The sequence below is a fragment of the Argiope bruennichi genome, chromosome 1, assembly GCF_947563725.1.
Source record: "Argiope bruennichi chromosome 1, qqArgBrue1.1, whole genome shotgun sequence".
NCBI lineage: Eukaryota > Metazoa > Arthropoda > Arachnida > Araneae > Araneidae > Argiope > Argiope bruennichi.
Genome location: NC_079151.1, coordinates 92129633 through 92149281, shown reverse-complemented (window position 1 = coordinate 92149281; position 19649 = coordinate 92129633). Strand labels below are relative to the sequence as shown.

The 19649-nt window shown below is 27.4% G+C and overlaps 1 protein-coding gene across 1 annotated transcript; it reads right to left on the bottom strand.

Annotated features, from left to right (window-relative positions):
- Window positions 1–149: 149 nt before the first annotated feature.
- Window positions 150–16905, bottom strand: LOC129973604 (meiotic recombination protein SPO11-like). The gene is made up of 12 exons (XM_056087506.1): window positions 16798–16905; window positions 14121–14209; window positions 13973–14039; window positions 13777–13885; window positions 12863–12949; window positions 11677–11713; window positions 11474–11583; window positions 6817–6916; window positions 6559–6596; window positions 3187–3263; window positions 376–487; window positions 150–269 (listed from the first exon to the last, which is right to left on the bottom strand). The coding sequence occupies exons 2-12, from the start codon at window positions 14182–14184 to the stop codon at window positions 150–152; spliced, it is 921 nt and encodes a 306-aa protein (XP_055943481.1). The 5' UTR covers window positions 14185–14209; window positions 16798–16905.
- Between the last annotated feature and the right edge of the window lie 2744 nt (window positions 16906–19649).

Here is a 19649-nt window from a genome sequence, read left to right as displayed (position 1 = left end):
CTTTGAATTAATTTTTTTTTTTCTCCATGTATGTAAAATTTGAAAAAATGTTGACTTATTTTATTTCTAAAGAATCATTTCACTCAATCGTACTTCAAAGTTTTATTCAAATTCATCTTCATCAAATTTTGGTAAGTATCATTGAATATTTAAATCCAACCTCCGTATCTTATTTTATTAGGCAGATAAATATTGGACAAAAAATTATCACTTATTTTATTGAGACCTTCAATTTCAGCTTTAATTGCTTTCTCCTGGAGAATCTGAATCTGTAACATACATATATTTGAAATAGCATCAAAAATAATTGAAATTAGAAAAAAAAATGACATATTATAATTATTTGAATTTATTTCTTTAAGAATCATTCCTTACCTGATTCTGAAATTGAACATTGTTTCGAATGTAGGGTCGTTGTAATAGTTTTGTAATTTTTAATTTGTCATTATCAGTTAAGGGTATTGTTGCTGATTTTGGAAACTGGAGTCTGAAATAAGAGAAAAAATTATGCATTGAACATAATTTTTTTTATATAATCATTTTCACATCAGAGATTATGTATCCTTTTTGCAATCTAAAAACTTCTAGTGATTGCTTTCATAAATTTATATTGAATTTTATAAAAAAATTTAGAAGACTGGAAGCTACTTATGATGAAGCAATAAATACTTACCTGTGTCGTATGTTACTTTTAGTTTCTGTTCTAAATATCCCATTCCTAACTTAAAGTGAAATTTTAAAATTCATTTCTTATTGTGAGAATGGCCTCAACAGAAATTTTAAGTGTAAAAATAAATCTCAACTTATTAAAAGATGCAGAAAACCAGAACCAAAAATAAAAACTAAGTGTAAAAAAAAGCCTGTATGAAATTGCGACTAATTTGAATTAACAAATTTGAAAACCATTATTTGTACATTTTTAAAAAAGGAATTTCCTTGATACTTTAATTCCTTTATATCTTCTTTAACTTTAAAAATTATGCGAAATAAATTTTAGTAAGAGGATTTTTACTAATTTAGAAATATAAATCAGTATTTCAATATTTATTTCTGTGTATTGAAATTCCTATGCATTGAATTTATTCCCAGGAATCTTCAAGTTCAGTTATATTAAGTTTGAAACTTCTCGTAAATTTACTTATTCCCAACAAGACTAATAAGAGACGCTAAACCATACTTAAAAATTTTGATCAAAATAAATAAAATTCTTCTAGAATTTAAAATACACTGAAGAGCTTTAAAAACTGGTACAGACGTGCATATGTAATAAAGAACTATAAAACCAATCAGCTTAACATGATATCATCATCAGCGGCTATATAAGACAATAGGTGTCTTGTAAAGCTATTAGATTAATTATTGCTGATACAGTGACAAGTTATCAAGATGTAAATGTGTTTGAACGTGGTGTTAAAGTAGACACATTCAAGATGGGATTTTGTATTTTCGAGGTAATGATGAAATTAGGATTTGTTAGTATGACAATTTCACGAGTACACTGTAATATCGAATACTGTATCACTGTAATATCAATAAAACATCAAATCTCCAACAACGATGTGGTCAGAAAATGACCTTGAAAGAACGGGACCATCGAGGATTGGAAAAAATGCTTAAACGAGATAGATGTGCAAACACTTTCTAAAATTACCGTGGATTTCAGTGCTGAGGTATCAACAAGTGTCTGTGTGCGAACTATTAAATGGGCAATTATTGATAGGGGCTTTTGGAGCCGAAAGCCCACTTGTGCATACTTTTAATTGCATGGCACAAAGCTTTAAATCTTATCTGGGACCACCAACACTACTATTGGACTTTTGATGACCCGAAACACGTTCCCATGTTGGAGAATCTTGTTTCAAATTGTATGGGCGGATGGATCTGTATGGAACTGAATATATCGCATGAATACAATGAACAGACCTCATGAATCCATGAACGTTACATATTGTCTTCAATTTGGTGTAGTGTCTGGGATATGAGGTATGTGCTGTTAGTGTAATATGAAACCTCTGATAAGTCGAGAGATAATTTTGACAAATGAAGTACTTAAGCATTCTGTCCGTTCACTTACACCTATTCATTTTCAATTTGCATTCCGACAGATTTCTACAATTCCAGCTGTACAATGCGACAACCCACATATTGAGAGTAGCTATCAAGTGGTCTCGGAAACACTTTTCTGACTTTAGACACTTCTGTTGGTCACCTAAATCCCCAGACATGAAATTTATTGAAAACATCTTTGATGTCTTGCAATATGCTGTTCAGAAGAGATTTTCATTACATCACACTTCTATAGATATGCAAACTGCCCTGGGTAATTCAGAATATGAATTGCCTCCAATACACTTTTAGATATTAGTTGAGTTCATGCAACGTCGTTTGTGGTACTTTTGTATGCTCGTGGGGTGGGGGTGGGGGGCTCTGCATCATATTAGTTAGGTAACCAGTTTTTCTGACTCTTCAGTGTAATATTGACTTAGTGGAATATATATATATATATATATATATATATATATATATATATATATATATATATATATATATATATATATATTAGCAAATACATGTCCAAAGGGAAGAAATTTTTAAAATTTTAACTTCGATTTATTTCACCACGGGAGTCATAATTTGTATAAGAGCCGAACAATGATCAAATTGATGTCTGTTTATATTGCGAAATAAGAACAAATAACTGAAAATGTTCTCTTCGGTGATTTTACTATGAGATTTTGATAAGGATTTTCTTTTTTGTCACGTGTAGACTTAGGAAAAGAAATCTTGGGTATCTTTAAAAGAATATTGTAAGCATTAAGGATTTCTATCCCTTCGCTCGGAGCTTGTAAAAATACTAAAGACATCAGTTTTTTAAAGAGCATTTAAAAAATAATTAAATAAAAAGTGGGAATGGGATCAGGAAATAAGAGAACATTTTAGAATGAAGTTAATATGAGGGTAATTTAAAATGAAAATTAGGAAATTAATTTAGATTTAACTTCGAAGTATCATTATATATATAATTTTTGTATCCTACATGTTCTATAAATAATATCAATTTCCACCCTCCCATCATTTTCTAATATGGTTTTATTCTATTCTATTTCAGTATTCATTTCTTTTATTAATCCATTTGATTCAAACACTAGATTAGAACGATTCTTTACATAAAATAGCTAAAAATACCTCTGGATATCGGATGGTAAGAGACCAAGCCAGCGCAATTCAGGTACTGCCAACTTTTCAACATCAAAAGACATTGCCTAAAAAAAAGGATATTGCAATGTATTGAACATACTTTTGTAATTGATATTATGAGATTAATATACATAGTTTAAGATTTTGTATGAAAGCAATTTCTTAAATTCTTAACATATTAATTTATTTATTAAGTTATTAATTAAATAAATAAGTTAAAATATTTTGCTGCGTTGAAGAAATAAAGATGTTTGGAATGTATTTAACTTTAAGCAGAATAGTGAATTATTTAACAAGTTAAAAAATTTATTCAATTTAAAATATGATCCAATTATTTTGAATTTTAAACGATTTTGATATATCAAAGCAATTTTTTTACTTTAGTTAATTCTGTCTTTTAAGCGTTGTACGTTTCTTTTTCCGCTTCTATACCCTCCAAATGTTCAGCAGACATCAGATTAGGCAATCGAAATTTAAATTTAGTTTGATGCAATCCTCTCATTTATCGTAATTTATATTCATATCATGAATGTAGGGATTCCTGTATAATGAAAGACTTTGGAAAATGTGCTGAACTAATTCTATAGCTTTATTTTATTCTTAATTGATGACATAAAGAATCATGTTTTGAATAACTTAATTATCAGTTTGTGTCTAATATAATTAGAGTTGGAATTATCAATGCAACATTTGTTTTTAAATTTAGGGTACTTTAAATTAAATGGAAATTTTTAGCGTTTCTCACGGAATGTCTAATTTTCTTTTGTATTTAGATAATAAGTTTATCACTAAGCAATTAATTATTCTAAACTAATACAAGCAATTAAGTTATTTAACAAAAACTGCAAGGAAGGAAATACTTTCTTGCTGTTCAGAAACGAGGCATTTTAAATTCTGGGTGCCCATTCTAACTGCAATTGAATTTCTAAACTTTTAGAGATAAGTATATACTTTCATTGGAATACACACACACACACGCACGCACGCACGCACGCACGCACACATATATAAATGATGTAAAGAACTATATTTTTATGTTTTGTTAGAATCATTTGCGAAAAAACTGCGATCTGAATTTTTACAGTTTCCTATTTGATAGTCAATTCCCTAGTCTATTAGTTCATATTTAGTAAAAATCTATACTTATATAAAGCTCAATGTGAGTGTGTGTTGGCACTCTACACGCCAGACCGTTTGACCTACAGCTACCAAATTTGGCACATGCATACCTTGGAGGTCGGGAATGTGCACCTGGGGTCCCTTTTTATTGAATTTTTAATTAGAATTTTAATTATTAATTAAAAACTAACTTTCCCGCCAAAAAATCTTCATTTCCCCACCGCAAAATGAATAAGACTTTAGTTTTTTTACCCCCACGCTAATAAGGTTAGGCTTAAGATTTTTCGACCGTTTATTTCAAACGATTTTGTTTATTTTCTTAATGTTTGAAGGATATAAAATTAAACATTGTTAATTAATAGATCTTCAAGATTCATTCTGAAGTACTTTTGAATTAAAATAAAACAGAATAAAGGAAATTAAAAATTTCTAATTTGAGTAGCGTTACCCCAACTGGTGTAGAAAAATTCACGCATTTGCGTTACCAACTGAAGTTGAAAATTCACGCATGCGCATTGTGTTCTGATTGTTGACAACTATTTTAAACGGATCCAAATTTAATTTAAATTATTTTTAGGTTAATTGCATGCTTTGTATTATATTAATTGCAGATTAATTATTTCCACTTTAATTTAAAGCATAAATTCTAAGGGAGGTAACAAAAAAATTAGAGAGATACATATTACGTTATGACTGAAGACATTTATAATATGAGTGAATTATATGACTATCAAAATTTGAAGTTTTAATTTTTTTGATGAAGAAGCTGTTAAAGTAGGAATTACATAAAATATTTAATTATTAAAATTTTTAACTAGCATTAAGATTGACGAACCGGCTGGTCGCCAAAGGCGGCTAGTTGTAAATAATCGTAAACAAACAAACAAACAAAAAGAAATCCACTTTTCTACGATGAAAATTTAAAGAGCCGTGAAGCTTAGATTATTACTATTATAGAAAACTTGAGTGGGCATTAAAGCCATTGCTCTTCTTTGAACTGGTCCTTTGATTGGACTAAAATAATTCATTTATTCACTCAAACATAAAATATAGTTGTTTATGTCATTTAGAGCAATCTGAAGTACAGTATTTATAAGACTTCGATTAGAATGAACACGTTGTATGTTGGGTTGAGTGCAATAAAACATTTGATGGCAATAAAAAAAAAAAATCAAGCGTTTTTTCCTGAATTTTTATATATATATATATATATATATATATATATATATATATATATATTCCGAATGAATTTAATTTAGATTCTTCTGTATTGAAGGTATAAAATTGCATTGATATTATTAATGCATTTACTTTAATGATTGAAATAAAACGAATCAGTAGTTATTATTTTTTGCATGATCTACTTATTTATTTCTATCTTAGAATTCTATGCTAAGTATAAGCTCCACAATTATCATAGATTTAATTTTTGCTTATTTCAATGCTTTTGGTGGAAATTAATTATATGTATGGTTTTAATTATTAACAAAAATGTTTCTTTCCGTTTTAATGGCTTTCCCTCTATTCTGAAGACATCTAATGTACTTTTCCGCTATAATGTTTTCCCCTCCGATTATCTGAATAGTAACTGGCAAATAATAATGCATTTAATATCTAATTTATGATTAGAAAGCTGTAAACAATGCTTTGAAGAACGATATGACTGTTTTATTCTTCGATTATTTTTTTTTTTTGGAATAACTGAGAAATTTTAACTTAATTATCTATTCACGTGCTTTTTTAATATGTTACACACACACTTTTATATATAAAAAAATATTAAGTTGCAAATTCTAGTTATTCTCAAATTTATAGTTATTAATTATAATAAAACAAGCAAAATTAAACTGTAGGAGTGGGAAAAAAATGTTTTTATTTTAAATGAATATGTTTTTATTATTTTATTATCTATTTTCACGTGCTTTATTCTTTCAAAATAATAAAAATGTTTTTATTATTTTGAAGGAATTTTTATTATATGATATAAGAAAGAATGCAAATTTTTTATGATAATGATCATCAACACATTCGAGAATAATATTATCGGACACAGACATGAAAACATTTAAAAGGATTAGCAAGTAAAAATGTTCTGGAATAAAAGAATTATTCTAAATGTCTGCTATTCCATAGAAAATACAGATCACCAGTTAAATAATCTCACTTTTAATAAGAACAGGACTGATTAAGTTAAAATGAAATATTTAAAAATTCTTTCAAATGTAAATAAAAAATTCTTACCTTTGATCCATATTTGTAAATGCTTAATATTTCGATACCTGAAATACAAAACTTCATTATTTATATGGACTGTATTTTAACTGTATTATTTTTATTATTGTATGATATATATGCATATTTTAAGCTTTAATTTTCATTTACAATGAAATATTTATGGTAATTCATTAATTATTGGTAAGCATATGGTAATTTCTTAATTAATGGTAAACATATGGTAGTTTATTAACTAATTGTAAACATATACTAATTTATTCTTACCATAAGGATCTGCATCCATCAAGCCTAAAACTGGAATTTTTAGACAATTCCATAGTTTTCGAAGCATTTCTCTTGTGTTAACATCGGGAAATCCTTTTCCCTGCAAGAAAATTTTTTTAATTAAAAAATTTTCCAATAAAAAAATGCTGTAAACAAAGTATTAATAGTCAAAGTTTCGTTACTCATATTAGATTGAGGAACATTTTTGAGTGATGCATATAAATTCATCAATATAGACCCGTTTTCCTTAACTTTATATCAAATTTTCACTGAGAAAAATGATAAAAGGATTTAAAGTTAAAAAAAATTTGCTGTCTAAAAATAAGTAAAAAAAAAAAAAAAAAAAAAAAAAATCTACTTCTCAAAAATTTGTAAATGTTCACTATTTTTCTTAGATGACATTGTTTCCTAAATACCAGCAATTCATAAAATCAATTTTCCCCCCTTTATTTGTTGGTTTAAAAAAATCCATGCAATGATACATACCACTATTTAATGATTTCAAATAGTTCATTAATCTGTTAATGTAATCATTTTTTTAAAATTTCAGGCATCTGTTAGTTAAGATGGTATCAGGTAATAAAATTTTATGGAACTAATAATAGTTGTTGATAATTGAACTAATTACTTGCTAATAATTTTATAAATTGTCGCAATATGTGCATGAATAATAAATTTGTTAGATCATGGTTGGTAGGAATAAATAACTTTAATTGTTTTCTTTATAAGTACATCAGTTCCATTAATCAAGGCGAAAAAAATAAAATAAAATCTTGCAAAAAGTATTATTTTGATAAACTTTCTTAAAATTTACTTTTCAAAAGCATTTGTGTGTGTATAGTTGAGACTCAAAATCACGAAGGTCGAAAGCTAACGTTGGAAATTTCCAATGAAATTTAATCAAAATTGCCAAAAAGAGATTTATGGTTAAGTTTCTTTTTTTCAATTTTAAAATTAACTAATCGCCTTCGGCTACCATCTCTTCACCTACTATCTTAAGAATTTTAATTGAGTCATTTCAAGGAACTGTGGTGAACCAGATCTAATAAAATAAATACTATGCAAAATTATATTTGTTTAATGAGCATAAAGAATTTTCTGAATGGTTAGCTAAGATTTTCAAAGCGGCGAAATTAATTCCTGAAGCTCGACCTCTGTCAGTTTTATTTTGCGATTTCTCGAAGATGGGGGGTGACGTAGAATAGACGACCACTTTTCCTGAACTATGTCGGTATACTCTAAATGTCATTTCTAATTTCTTATGATTTATCGTTTGCGTTTTAAAACTTTTACTGCATTTTATTAGGAAATATTCCCAATTATGCATTTATATTTCATATGAAATATAGAGCTGCAAAATTAATTTAATGGTTGTTGAATTTTATCAATATTTTTTATTCATTATAGAAATTATTCTGGGAAATAATATTTTTAAAATTTCTGTCGATTCATTACATATCTAAAGGAGATGATTGATTAGAAATTTGGAAGTCATAATCTTTCATATAAATTAAAAATTGACGAATTAGACCCTTACTTGGGGCTGGAGAACTGTTTTTTTAAAAAATTTTTTTATTTCGCTATTTATTTTAAATATATAGTCTTTTATATTCAAATTACGATGGTGAAAAAAAATGAGATTTAAAATGAAATTTTCAATTACACTTTTTCATTATAACATTTATCCAGAATTGCGACAAAGTTTCGCGCAGTTTGCTGTTTTTGCACAAAGATGCATAATTGGGAATATTTCCTAATAAAATGCAGTAAAAGTTTTAAAACGCAAACGATAAATCATAAGAAATTAGAAATGACATTTAGAGTATACCGACATAGTTCAGGAGACTATTGCACAAGAGGAAGCAAAGGAAAGCACTTTATTCTAAAAGTAGTAAGGAAAGACCTAGAAGAAACAAGTACAACTCAATTTTTTAAGTAAATATACTTTCACTGAAAGCATCATAAAATTTGAGTCAGAACTTCAGAATTGTGTAGTGTAATATAACGAGATTTATAAATATCTCTTAGCTAAAAGCAAGTAATCTAAGGGGGGGGGGCATCTTTTTCTCTCCAAAAAGTACAGGATAAAAACCAAAATAAAATTGAAAATGGTTTAGAGTCTGAATATGTCTTTCCAAAAAGGAACATCCCTTCTGTTAGAGTTACTTATTAGGGATGATGTACTGAACACGAAATTTCTTTTAATATAGACATTTCTCTTCATTAAAAATATACAATACTATGCGTTTTAAAATTTAATAGCGTTTTTTATATTCTTGCATATGAAATATATGAAAAAATGATTATCAAATCATTCGACATTGAAATTTTGATAAATTTCAATGTTTAAGCCTTATACTTTAGATCTCTCAAAAAGTTAATTTAATATAGATTGCTATAAATTTTAAAATCCATTTTTTAAATTATATCAGTCTATGAATACGATATTTCGAAAGTGAAATGAGCTAGATAAATGGAATTTATTATTTGATCTTTATAATAATTTTTCAAAAAAAAAAAATGATCAAAGGGAAGTTTGTCATTCTGTCAACCTGTTTGCAAAAGATATTAATTCAAAAACGTAATGAGCTAGATATATGATAGGTTATGGTTTCAGGCATGATAAGGATATGATTTCATTACCAAATTGTAGTTATATATCAAAATTTGAATCAAATACGGCTACTCTATCACTATCTGCATAACTGGATTAGAATGTGAATACTTTAAAACTTAGTAAGCTAAATAAACTAAATTTTGTATAGATTTTTCATACAAAAATTGTAAATCCATATCATGTTTTATATCAAAGGATAAAAGTATACAATACATGATCGATTTCTTTCATTATGGCACGACTAAACTAAAGATAAGCTGTAATGTAAACTATACGAGGAAATTGAGGAGAGATTGCTGTTTCTGATTTTAGTTCTTTCTTCAATACAACACCGATTCGCATAACATAAACATTTTTTACATCCATTTTCATATATAGGGTGTCCATAATTAAACGACTCTATTTTAAAGTTGTTTACAGATGAAACTATTATGCAGGAAATTATGAAATTTTGTATAGAACAAAATAAAGGATTGAAAATTTGTTTGAGCCAGAAAAAAAAAAGTTCAAACATTCACTACCATAGGGTATTTTTTAGCTAATTAGGCTTCAGCACACATTTCCTGTTATTTGAAATTTAATTTCAAACTTTGTTCAACAAGATGAACATCATTTTCAGCTACCATTTTAAATCGTGAGATAACATGTTCGAACAGTTAATCGTAAAATGTTCCGATAAGGTACGAATGTGTTTTGAAATATTATCTTTAAGATCAAGTTATCAAAGATTTGATCAACTTATCAAGTGTTTCAAATGTCCCGAGAGCTAAAACTGACATCGAACCGTCCAAATAAAAATACGCTTCGTCTGACCTATGTTCCAATGTCATTCTGCGAGTAAGAAACCGAAATAAGAATCGGCGTCGAGTTTCAAAATCACGGAGATGTAAACACTGCATAAGTTGAAACTTATATTGATAATACTGAAGAATACACCTCATGATCTGGACGATAAACGTGGGATATCCAATTCTTCTGCTACACGAAGAATACTAGTAATAGCCTGTACATTGGAAACTTTGTCTTCCACCTGAATTATTTGAAAAACAACTTTTTATTATTGCTTCTGTGGAAATAGGTTCTCTACCTCTTCTGAAACGAACAACAAGAGCATGTGTTTCTTCAAAATTGTTTACTGTTAGTAGAAGATTTTTAAAAGTCATTCGATTTTCTTGAATCCCCTTTAAAGCCCGAGATTTTCGTAGAGCAACTACTGCAGTATTATCGTTCTAGTAAAAAAATTTAACTAACAAACTTTGAACTGATAATATAACGGCATTCTAATTAACAATATCGAGCTTAATGAAAACAAAGTTTTAACGAAATTTCATAGAATTTATTACAATTGCTGCGTAACGTGAATAAAAATTTACGTTTATGTTTTTCCTCTTTGTTTTTTTTTAAAAATCTTTTGATCGAAAATTAGTTATTGAGCAAGTTTTCGATCGAGGGCAGTTATCGAAGAACACCTCGTTAAAAGACACTGTGCTGTGTACCTTAACAGTTGCACTGGAAGATAAAATAAATTTCGTAAGGGAACTCGAATGTCTGTATCGAAAGGCATTTCGCGGCTTTAATGTCTTGTTCTTCTCGCGTTAATTATCCGTTTGTAATATGTTGAGAACTATGATATCGAATGTGTGTAATGATCTTGTTATCGAAGGTGTAACCAAGAGAAGTTTTAAGCGTTTTAATTAACATTTACTTTAGAGATTGTGTAATTTAATGAATATGAGTTATTGTATTAAAGTAACCTTTTGATATAACGGTGGTGAAATTTAAATGAAGGACCAGATGTAAATGTTGTAATTAATTAAAAAAAACTTCCTCTATCAGCGAAATTTGAAACTAAATTTTCATTTTTTCAAACAAATTCCAGTCCTTTTATTATGTCCTATACAACATTATGTGACTTTCTGAACAATAGTTTTATCTGTAGACACTTTTAAAATAAGGTTTTATAATTCTGGACACTGTTAATTCATTATTCAACAGCAATCTTATCAAACTTATACAATCTTAACAAACTTTGTTACATACTGTGATCAAAATACAAGGATAAAGTAGCTTGGTGATATTACAGTCAAGAAGCATCTGGAAAACAGCACTTTTTTCCACCACTAAAATGAAGCGAGCGTCAGATTGAATATCTAATTATGTTAAGATATTTCTTTTAAAAAAATGAAATTATTAGAGGAGAAAAATTAAAAAAAGTTATCCCATTTTTAGATATGAAAGGATACAGCTTATACTGTCAACATCATTAGAGATTAAAACACCCTGAAACAAAAAATAATCATTCATGGAATTTTAAAAGACATGTCGAAATGTGAAAAACAGAAAATTAAAAATTCATTTGAAGAGTTGTGATTATTCGTGAATTATCTACTTAATTACTGTCATTTCAGTGAAAAAGCAAGTGTATTAATGAAGTAGTTATTGCACATTATATTTTCTTTTAATCTTTAAAGAGAATTTAATTAAATACTGAAATGAAATTTATGAAGTTTGTTATTATGACAGTTTTGTGCTGAGAGGTAGCAGTAACATAGTAACTAAATTTCTTGAAAATGAAGCTTTTTTAAATAATGAGTAAACCTTTAATTAGTAGGGGTTATTAAAAGGTGAGAAATATTAAAAAAAAGCATGAAAATGGAAAAAAAGATAAAGTTATCTAAATCTTTTAAAAAATTGAAATGATATTGTAATTTATTGAATTTTAATTGCAATGGTACAGTAACAATTTGAAAATCCATTCTTTTTGAGAAATATGTGATAAAGATATATTATAATATATAAATGATTTTCCTTATAGATATTAAAAGTATTGTATTTAGAATAGCTATTTTTTAAGGAGTTTTCTTACATTGATTTATAGTTTTATAATATAAAATAGGCTAAATAATAAATAATGATAAAATCTTAATAAAGACAATTTAATTTTTATCTTTGTTAAAAGAGGGCTAGAAAATGAGATTTTTTAGTAAAGCATAACATATTAGTCTTTTCAAAGATAAAAATTGATAGACTAAATTGTGTTAGCCCTAATTTGTACAATGAACTCAAGAGATACTTTACAGAACTTATTAATCTGGACGGAATCGAAATCATTGATTGCTTAATCCATTCATTTCTTACTTTCTCACTTATAAAGTATAGAAAAAGAAAATCTTTTTGTAATTTCAGAGAATCCCTCGATTTTCATATTTATTGGGAATTTTTCAATTTATCATGAATCGTACTGTTGATGGAAAAGTCAAGATTTTTGAAACCGTTGATATAGACATTCAGACAGTAAATTTTTTTGTATTTAAACTAGTTTTAATAAATTTTATTTTGTATGATGCATTAAATAGATTAAAGATATTGAAGTCAAGTCCATCTAAAAATATAGAATCTAAAAGGAAAAAGAAATTGGGAAAAATTTACTTGATTGGATTCACTGCAATCAATATAGCTACCATCTGATTCTTTGTATCTCAGATTACCAGAAATACAGCCCTTTGATGTTGTTAACTGTAGGTACAAATAAAATTTTGGTTAAGACTTTCTCTAGAAAATTAAATAAAAATATTGTTTAATATATGATAATTACAATGAAACATCATTTCTGCGTGATGTTTTTGTTTCATCTAACAAGCACTCATAATGAAAGATTTGTATAAAAAAATGGCTAAAAATATTTTTTTAAGATGTTCAAAGTCAAATGATTTCATCTTTTTAACCTTGTTTTCAATCCAAAACACCGTTTCTCTATCAGTTTGGAGAAAATGTAATTCATTCTGCTGTCAAAGAATTCACTATGAAGAATAAAAATGTTTCTGTCAAAACTAGAAAAAAAAAAAAAAAAAAAGTAGTTTTTTTAAAAAAAAGTGTATAATATATATATAAAAAAAATTTGTTTACGTTCAACCCATGAATTTAGAGAATTCAACCATTGTGGCTTGTTGCAAAATCCTTCTTTTAAATTTTTTGCAAAACGTAATCTTTCATTTAATGTAAAAATGATAAAATTTTGGTAGTATAATCAAATTTTTCACACTTTATAAATTTATTATGAATTTCAAGAAATTATTATTAATATTAATGATTTTAAGTTATTAATAATTTAATCCAGAAACTTAGTAAAAACATAGATTTTGTTTATTTATATTTCAGGAATGTATACAACAAATACACACTTGAAATGGGACATACTATGATCATTTTATAAATAAAAATTTGAAAAAATCTGATTGTTGAATCACTTTTCAAAATTGCCACTGAATCGCCTTAATATTCAATGCCCTGTTTTCAAAGAATATTGAGTGAGAACGTTGGAATATTAATTTTATACACATTACCACATGAAGTTTTATTTTTGGAGTTTGTAACAGGCAAGCTATGTCGTCCAAAATATCATCCAACGTTTTTTGTGTTTTGAATAAACCGACGTCTTCGTAGAAAAGTTCTCTGAAAAAATAAATAATTGTTTTTTATTTCTTTGCCAGCCAGTATATACTGAAAATATATATTAGAAGATCTTTAAGATTGGATTACCTTTTAGTTCTATAGCTATTCGTTTGAAGAAGCTTATGTATCTTAGTAAGGACATGCAAGAACTTAACTGAAAATGTATAAAAAATTCATATAAGTACATATTTTTTAAAGTTCTGGAAAAAATTGTAAAAATAAATTCAAGATTTACCCAATTTTCTTTCTGATCCTTTTCTTTGAGTGCCAACAGTTTTCAAAGTCGGATTTGCTATCATTTTGATTCCCCTATTTATTTCGAAACTAAACCAAATGATGAATAAGAGGACGAAGTAATTAAACATTTGAAAGTTATATAAAATGGATTATTTTCAAAGTTTAAACGTATTGCTGCAGGAAACCTTAACTTTTTTTCGATTGTTTATAATTACGAGTTCATGCTTGCTAGACGCATGTAAATGGTGTTAAATTACGCATTAAATTTAGAATGCATTCACAATTTTGCAGGGAACAAGCGGAAGTAGTCTTCCCAAAACTTTCTCGCATACTCTCTAACAAATTTGTCATGCCAGAGAACGCCTTGCATGGCACTGGACGTATAATAGTTATGAAATATTAACTTTTGGCGTGAATTTAGCACTTTTATTGAATCAATCGTGTCACCCTTGGCGATCTATCTAGCTCTCTTCGTTTTATAGTTATGGTGTTAACTTAAATTCGAACAGCCGGATAGACGAACTTCCTCTTAGCAGATTTTATACAAAATCTGATAGAGATCTGCAAATTTGATGTAAAGACTGTATACCAAATTTTAACCGTCTAGCTCAAAGCATTTTTTTAGTTATCTTTGTCACAGACAGACAGACGGATAGGTTTTTCAAATTGAGGGAGTTCTAAAACGCGAAGTGAAGTGAAAATTTCAAGTTCGAATTTTGTCATGATTACTGTACTTTCTCTATACTAAGTACACGAGGAAGAAAAAAAGTATATGTAAAGAACAGTTGCGTGTTAAATAATTTTAGCTGTTCCGTTTATCTTACTACCGGGTACATTTTATTAATTTGATCCTAATTAAACAATGTTCAATCACTTTGACGAGGAGAACGTATGGCGCCAATGGGGTAGAATGATTGTTTTGAAGGCCGGGATAGTCTGGTTCGTAGGGCGTTAGATTCGCATCCCTTGGGTTGTGAGTTTGAACCCGCCAGCCGAAGACTCTCCGCGTGTGGTGGTGGCTGGCGCACGTATAAATCTGTCGTAGTCACAAAGTCCTCTATGGCAAGAGTAATACCACTGGGGGTACTAGACCAGAGGTGATCGTTCTCTGGTTCAGGTCTAAATTGCGATCCGTGGTTGAATGAATGAAATGCATCAATGAAGCCCGCCCCATAAAAGAGGTTGTGATGTTAGTAGCTAAATTATACTTTTGGCCCTAGATAGCGCTATTGAAAAATAAGAGACTTAAAAATTGTGGCTTAAATTCGCACTTAGTCAGCGGGCTTGTTTTTGACAAGTGCCATCAGAAACAACAAGATGATTATTTTTCGTCTATAGTAGCCGTCAGTGATATAAAAATGGCAAATGGTGCCAAATGTATATTTCTCTTCCCTTCGTCATATTTTGCTTTTAAATTGTCATATGCACACTAACATTTTGACTTCTTGGCTCCACTAAGAATGGCGGCAGAGGCATTTATTATCATTTATTCACCATGGCATCATCATTCGTTATGGAAATTTGTACTGATGATAATATGAACAATATACTCTTAGTAGCAATTGGATAAAATGAGAAGCGAATTTAGATTATAGTAATATATAAAAGATAAGAGTAAAAGTAAGATATAAAAAAAATCGCAAAGCATAAATCGTAATCATTTTGGGGATATGCAATATTTTTTTATATAATATTTTATCAGAAATTGATAAAATATATCTGTAAGAAAGTGAGGTAATTGCAAGGTTTTCGAATTTGTATTTCTTTAATATTTTGAAAGTTCATGTAAGAATGCAACAAATCTAATACATATTGCATTACTTTTTTTAAGCTTTAGTTCTTTTCTAAAATAACTATTGGAAAAGAAAAAGAAGAAAAGGTCGAGATGAAAATTTCTTATTTAATTTCCTGATAATGAGATGTGAAATGTCGAATTCTTTCGAAACTTCATAAATATTCCTAAAGATTGTTATGTGTGTATATATATATATATATATATATATATATATATTGATCATTATTCCGTAAAGTTGAAATCAGGAATATGTTCGATATTTTTTCATTCGGTTTCCCTCAAAAATATTTAATTGTGATGCTTGTCTAATAAGAAAATTTAATTAATATGAATTTACATGTTTTCTCTAAGATATGCGAGAATATATTTACCCTCTCTTTCTCAATTTCATTTCCAAAGCATGTTTTCCAAGATTAGTTCTTCATTTTTTTGAAATGAATGAATAAAATTATATTTCTAACACAGTATAAATGTTTGTAAAATGAAAATATAGCTTACCTATTTTAAATACAAATACTATATAACGTTATAGTGAAAAGTAATATATATTTCATGAATTACACTTTATTTATTAAATTTAGTGTTCAATAATATAATAATTAACAGATGACATTATATGCCTATTATGACTCTGACTAAATGCTGCAAAATATTTCAGAACAAATGCTGAATTAAATTATAATAACTATAAAATTTAGTTCAAAATAATTTTAAATGGTTTTCTTATAGTAATAATACTTATTTATAATTCCACAATAGTGGATAAAAAAATAAAGCCTTTTATGTACGGAATAAAGTTAAACAAGTTATCTTAAATTTTTCAAATAAAGGAACGTATTTTTGTAAATATTTAGGCAGTAAAATTCAGCTGTTTCATTACCTTGTGTTTTTCCATGATTGTCTGTTTGGTATCTGTATGGAACCAAATTTATTCGTTCCATTTTTAATGAGATAATTCTGAAATATATGTTCTATTTTCTTTAGAAGAATTTCCCTTAATGAAAAAAGATTATATTTTAGCAAGAAGAAAAGTTCGAAAGGGAAAATGTAAATTTGAACAAATAAAAGACAAGAATGAAAAAAAAAAAGAAAAAGAATCATGATTATACTTACTTATTATTCAAACACTGGGACTCAAAATTCTTTTGATTTAAAACTTTTGAATCCATAACTTCGCTTTGATCTTCTAAAGGCTGTGATTGCAAATTAACTTCTGATGTCACAGTATCTTTCGAAAAACAGGAAAGAATTCTTTGTAATTTATCAATATTTGTCCAAAAAGTTTCATCATTTCCATATCGCGTTTGAATTTCAAAAGTCATATTTACGAATCAAATTCTTTCTAACTACTGTTTACTCAATATGCATCATATTTTCCTCTTTCTATTTACTGGTTTTATTTCTTATTCGTTTTTTTATTGTTTCTCATAATAAAAATTATGTGCAAACGATATTTAGAAGTGCCATTCATTAAAAAGTTTGTTTTAAAAATTAATTACAATATTTTTCTAAAAATATTAGCAAACAATATTTGAAGTACGATATTATTTCTATGAACTATTTTTTTCTACCGAAAATAATTAACATTTTGTTGGAAACATAAATATGATTTTAAAATTCTTGAATTCAGTCGTGCTTGTTTTGCATTGTATTTATTATTAGTTTCTAGTTTTAGATAAAAATAGAAAGAGGAATTACAAATATGATGTTAAAAATATCATCTAACAATTATTTACTAAGATCGGATGAATAAAGATGAAATTTAAACTATAAAACTAATTCATAATTAAAACCTGTTACATATTGTGCGAGTGAAATAATGGCAAAAATATAGAAGCCTTATAATTTAAAAACAACTAATTTTACAGTTATTTCATCAGGAATTTCAATTTTCATAAAAACTCTGTCGCAGTCATAAAATTTTCTCTTGAAAGTAAAAAAATATTTTTCTTCTTTTTTAATTAGATTCAAAAGAGAAATATGTCGATTCTATCCAAAGTTTTTTTTTCCATTAAACATTCTTAGCTTTCAGAAAAGTATATGACAAACAAAAGAAATACAAAATACAAAATAATAAATACAGAATAGTATTTCTATAAATACAAAATAGTATTTATAGAAACTTGTTCCCTGTACAGAAATAGCCAGTAGTGCACTGTTTAAGTAAAAACAATAGAATAATCTGTTGTTCCATTTTAACCATTTGCATATTCAGATTTTTTCCAACGAATTTTCATTGTATGGAACAAAAATCGGAGAGCTTAAACGTTTTATAAGCATTCTATGATAATTCAATATTTTTAATTTAAAGCAAGCAACTATTTTAGGTATCTGATTTATTAACCTCTCAAAGTTATTTATTATGCGCTTGAGTAACCTATGCGCTTATTATTATGTGCTTGAGTAACCTATTTCATGATTCTTTATTATTTCTGCCATTTTTATTGTTTATTGTCATATTCCTTTAAAATTTTCTTTGTAAATACACACACGCACACATTTGAAAATGACACACACTTGAACACACTTGAATAAGTAATTTATATGTTTCAGAATTCTAAATTAATCAATATATTTTCTATAAATTTTGACAATGAAGCAAGCTTAAAGAAAGTTTTGAAGACAAATTTGTGAGAATTAAACAGTTATTTTTTTTATCTCTTTAATTCATTGCACCATTACATGGAGTAAAGGACAGTTATGCTCATAACGTATTGTCATTTCAGGAAGGCGAACTAGGCTTTATCGAAGTAATACTTTTTATGAGATGGATACAGCATCACCCGACTGAAGACGAATGAGGTATAGATTACCAAACAGTAAGAATCGTATTCAAAAACAATACTTAATATCTGATACTCTTAATCTGAATTAGTTTCATGCACCTAATACAAAGCATCTGGTTGATACAGAATCAACCACCTTGTTCGAAAGACATTGCGAACACATATATTGTCATCTGTTTTACAAAATTCTTTATTTCATCTGCAGTTGATATTAGATAAAAAATAAAAGCAAATAAACAAAAATCATAAATAAATAAATGGTACGATACTGGACTTAAAATACAAATGCAGGATATATGAAACCGAAACTAATAATTTACGGTCTTTTCATCCCCCCCTCCACCCTTCCTCTCTCCTCCAACGCCTTGTTAGAAATGTGACACTATAACCTCGTATAATGATCGCAAATGCGATCGTTTGAAGCACTCGTGATCATTTGAAAATCTGTAAAAATTAGGTTGGGCATCCTATATTATTTAAACTGACTTTATTAGAAAGGTGAATCATTGAATTGGTGTATAAATAATTTTTGTGTTACAATTACTTCAGAAAGTATTAGAGAAAAAATTTAACAAAATTACCAACATTTGACAATTTGTTTTATTTAATTAAATATCTTTAAAAACAATTACTTTTTTATGTTGAAAGAAACAATGTTGACTCATATATAAACATATTAAAATTTCATTTTGCTATTGTTTTCGATATCTAAGTTCTTGTAGTAAATAAACAAATACAAGAATTTTTAAGGTATTATAAATGGTTTTACGATTTTTTTTCCACACGCTGAATTGCATTAAGTTTGTAATAATATTGAAGGAATCATTTACTTGGATGATATTTTATTATCAAAATTTATGCATACTTTAGAAAAATAATAATTAAAATTACAAATAAAGAAGCCATTTAGAAACAAAAATAATTAAAATTTTATTAAAATTTTTAA

Excerpts from the sequence above, each read along its gene's own strand:
- LOC129973604 (XM_056087506.1), bottom strand. The coding sequence starts at position 14,184 with ATGATAGCAAATCCGACTTTGAAAACTGTTGGCACTCAAAGAAAAGGA. Across the intron at positions 13,886-13,972 it reads AATAGCTATAGAACTAAAAG|AGAACTTTTCTACGAAGACG; the intron begins GTAATCCAATCT and ends TTATTTTTTCAG. Across the intron at positions 12,950-13,776 it reads CAAAAATAAAACTTCATGTG|TTAACAACATCAAAGGGCTG; the intron begins GTAATGTGTATA and ends TTGTACCTACAG.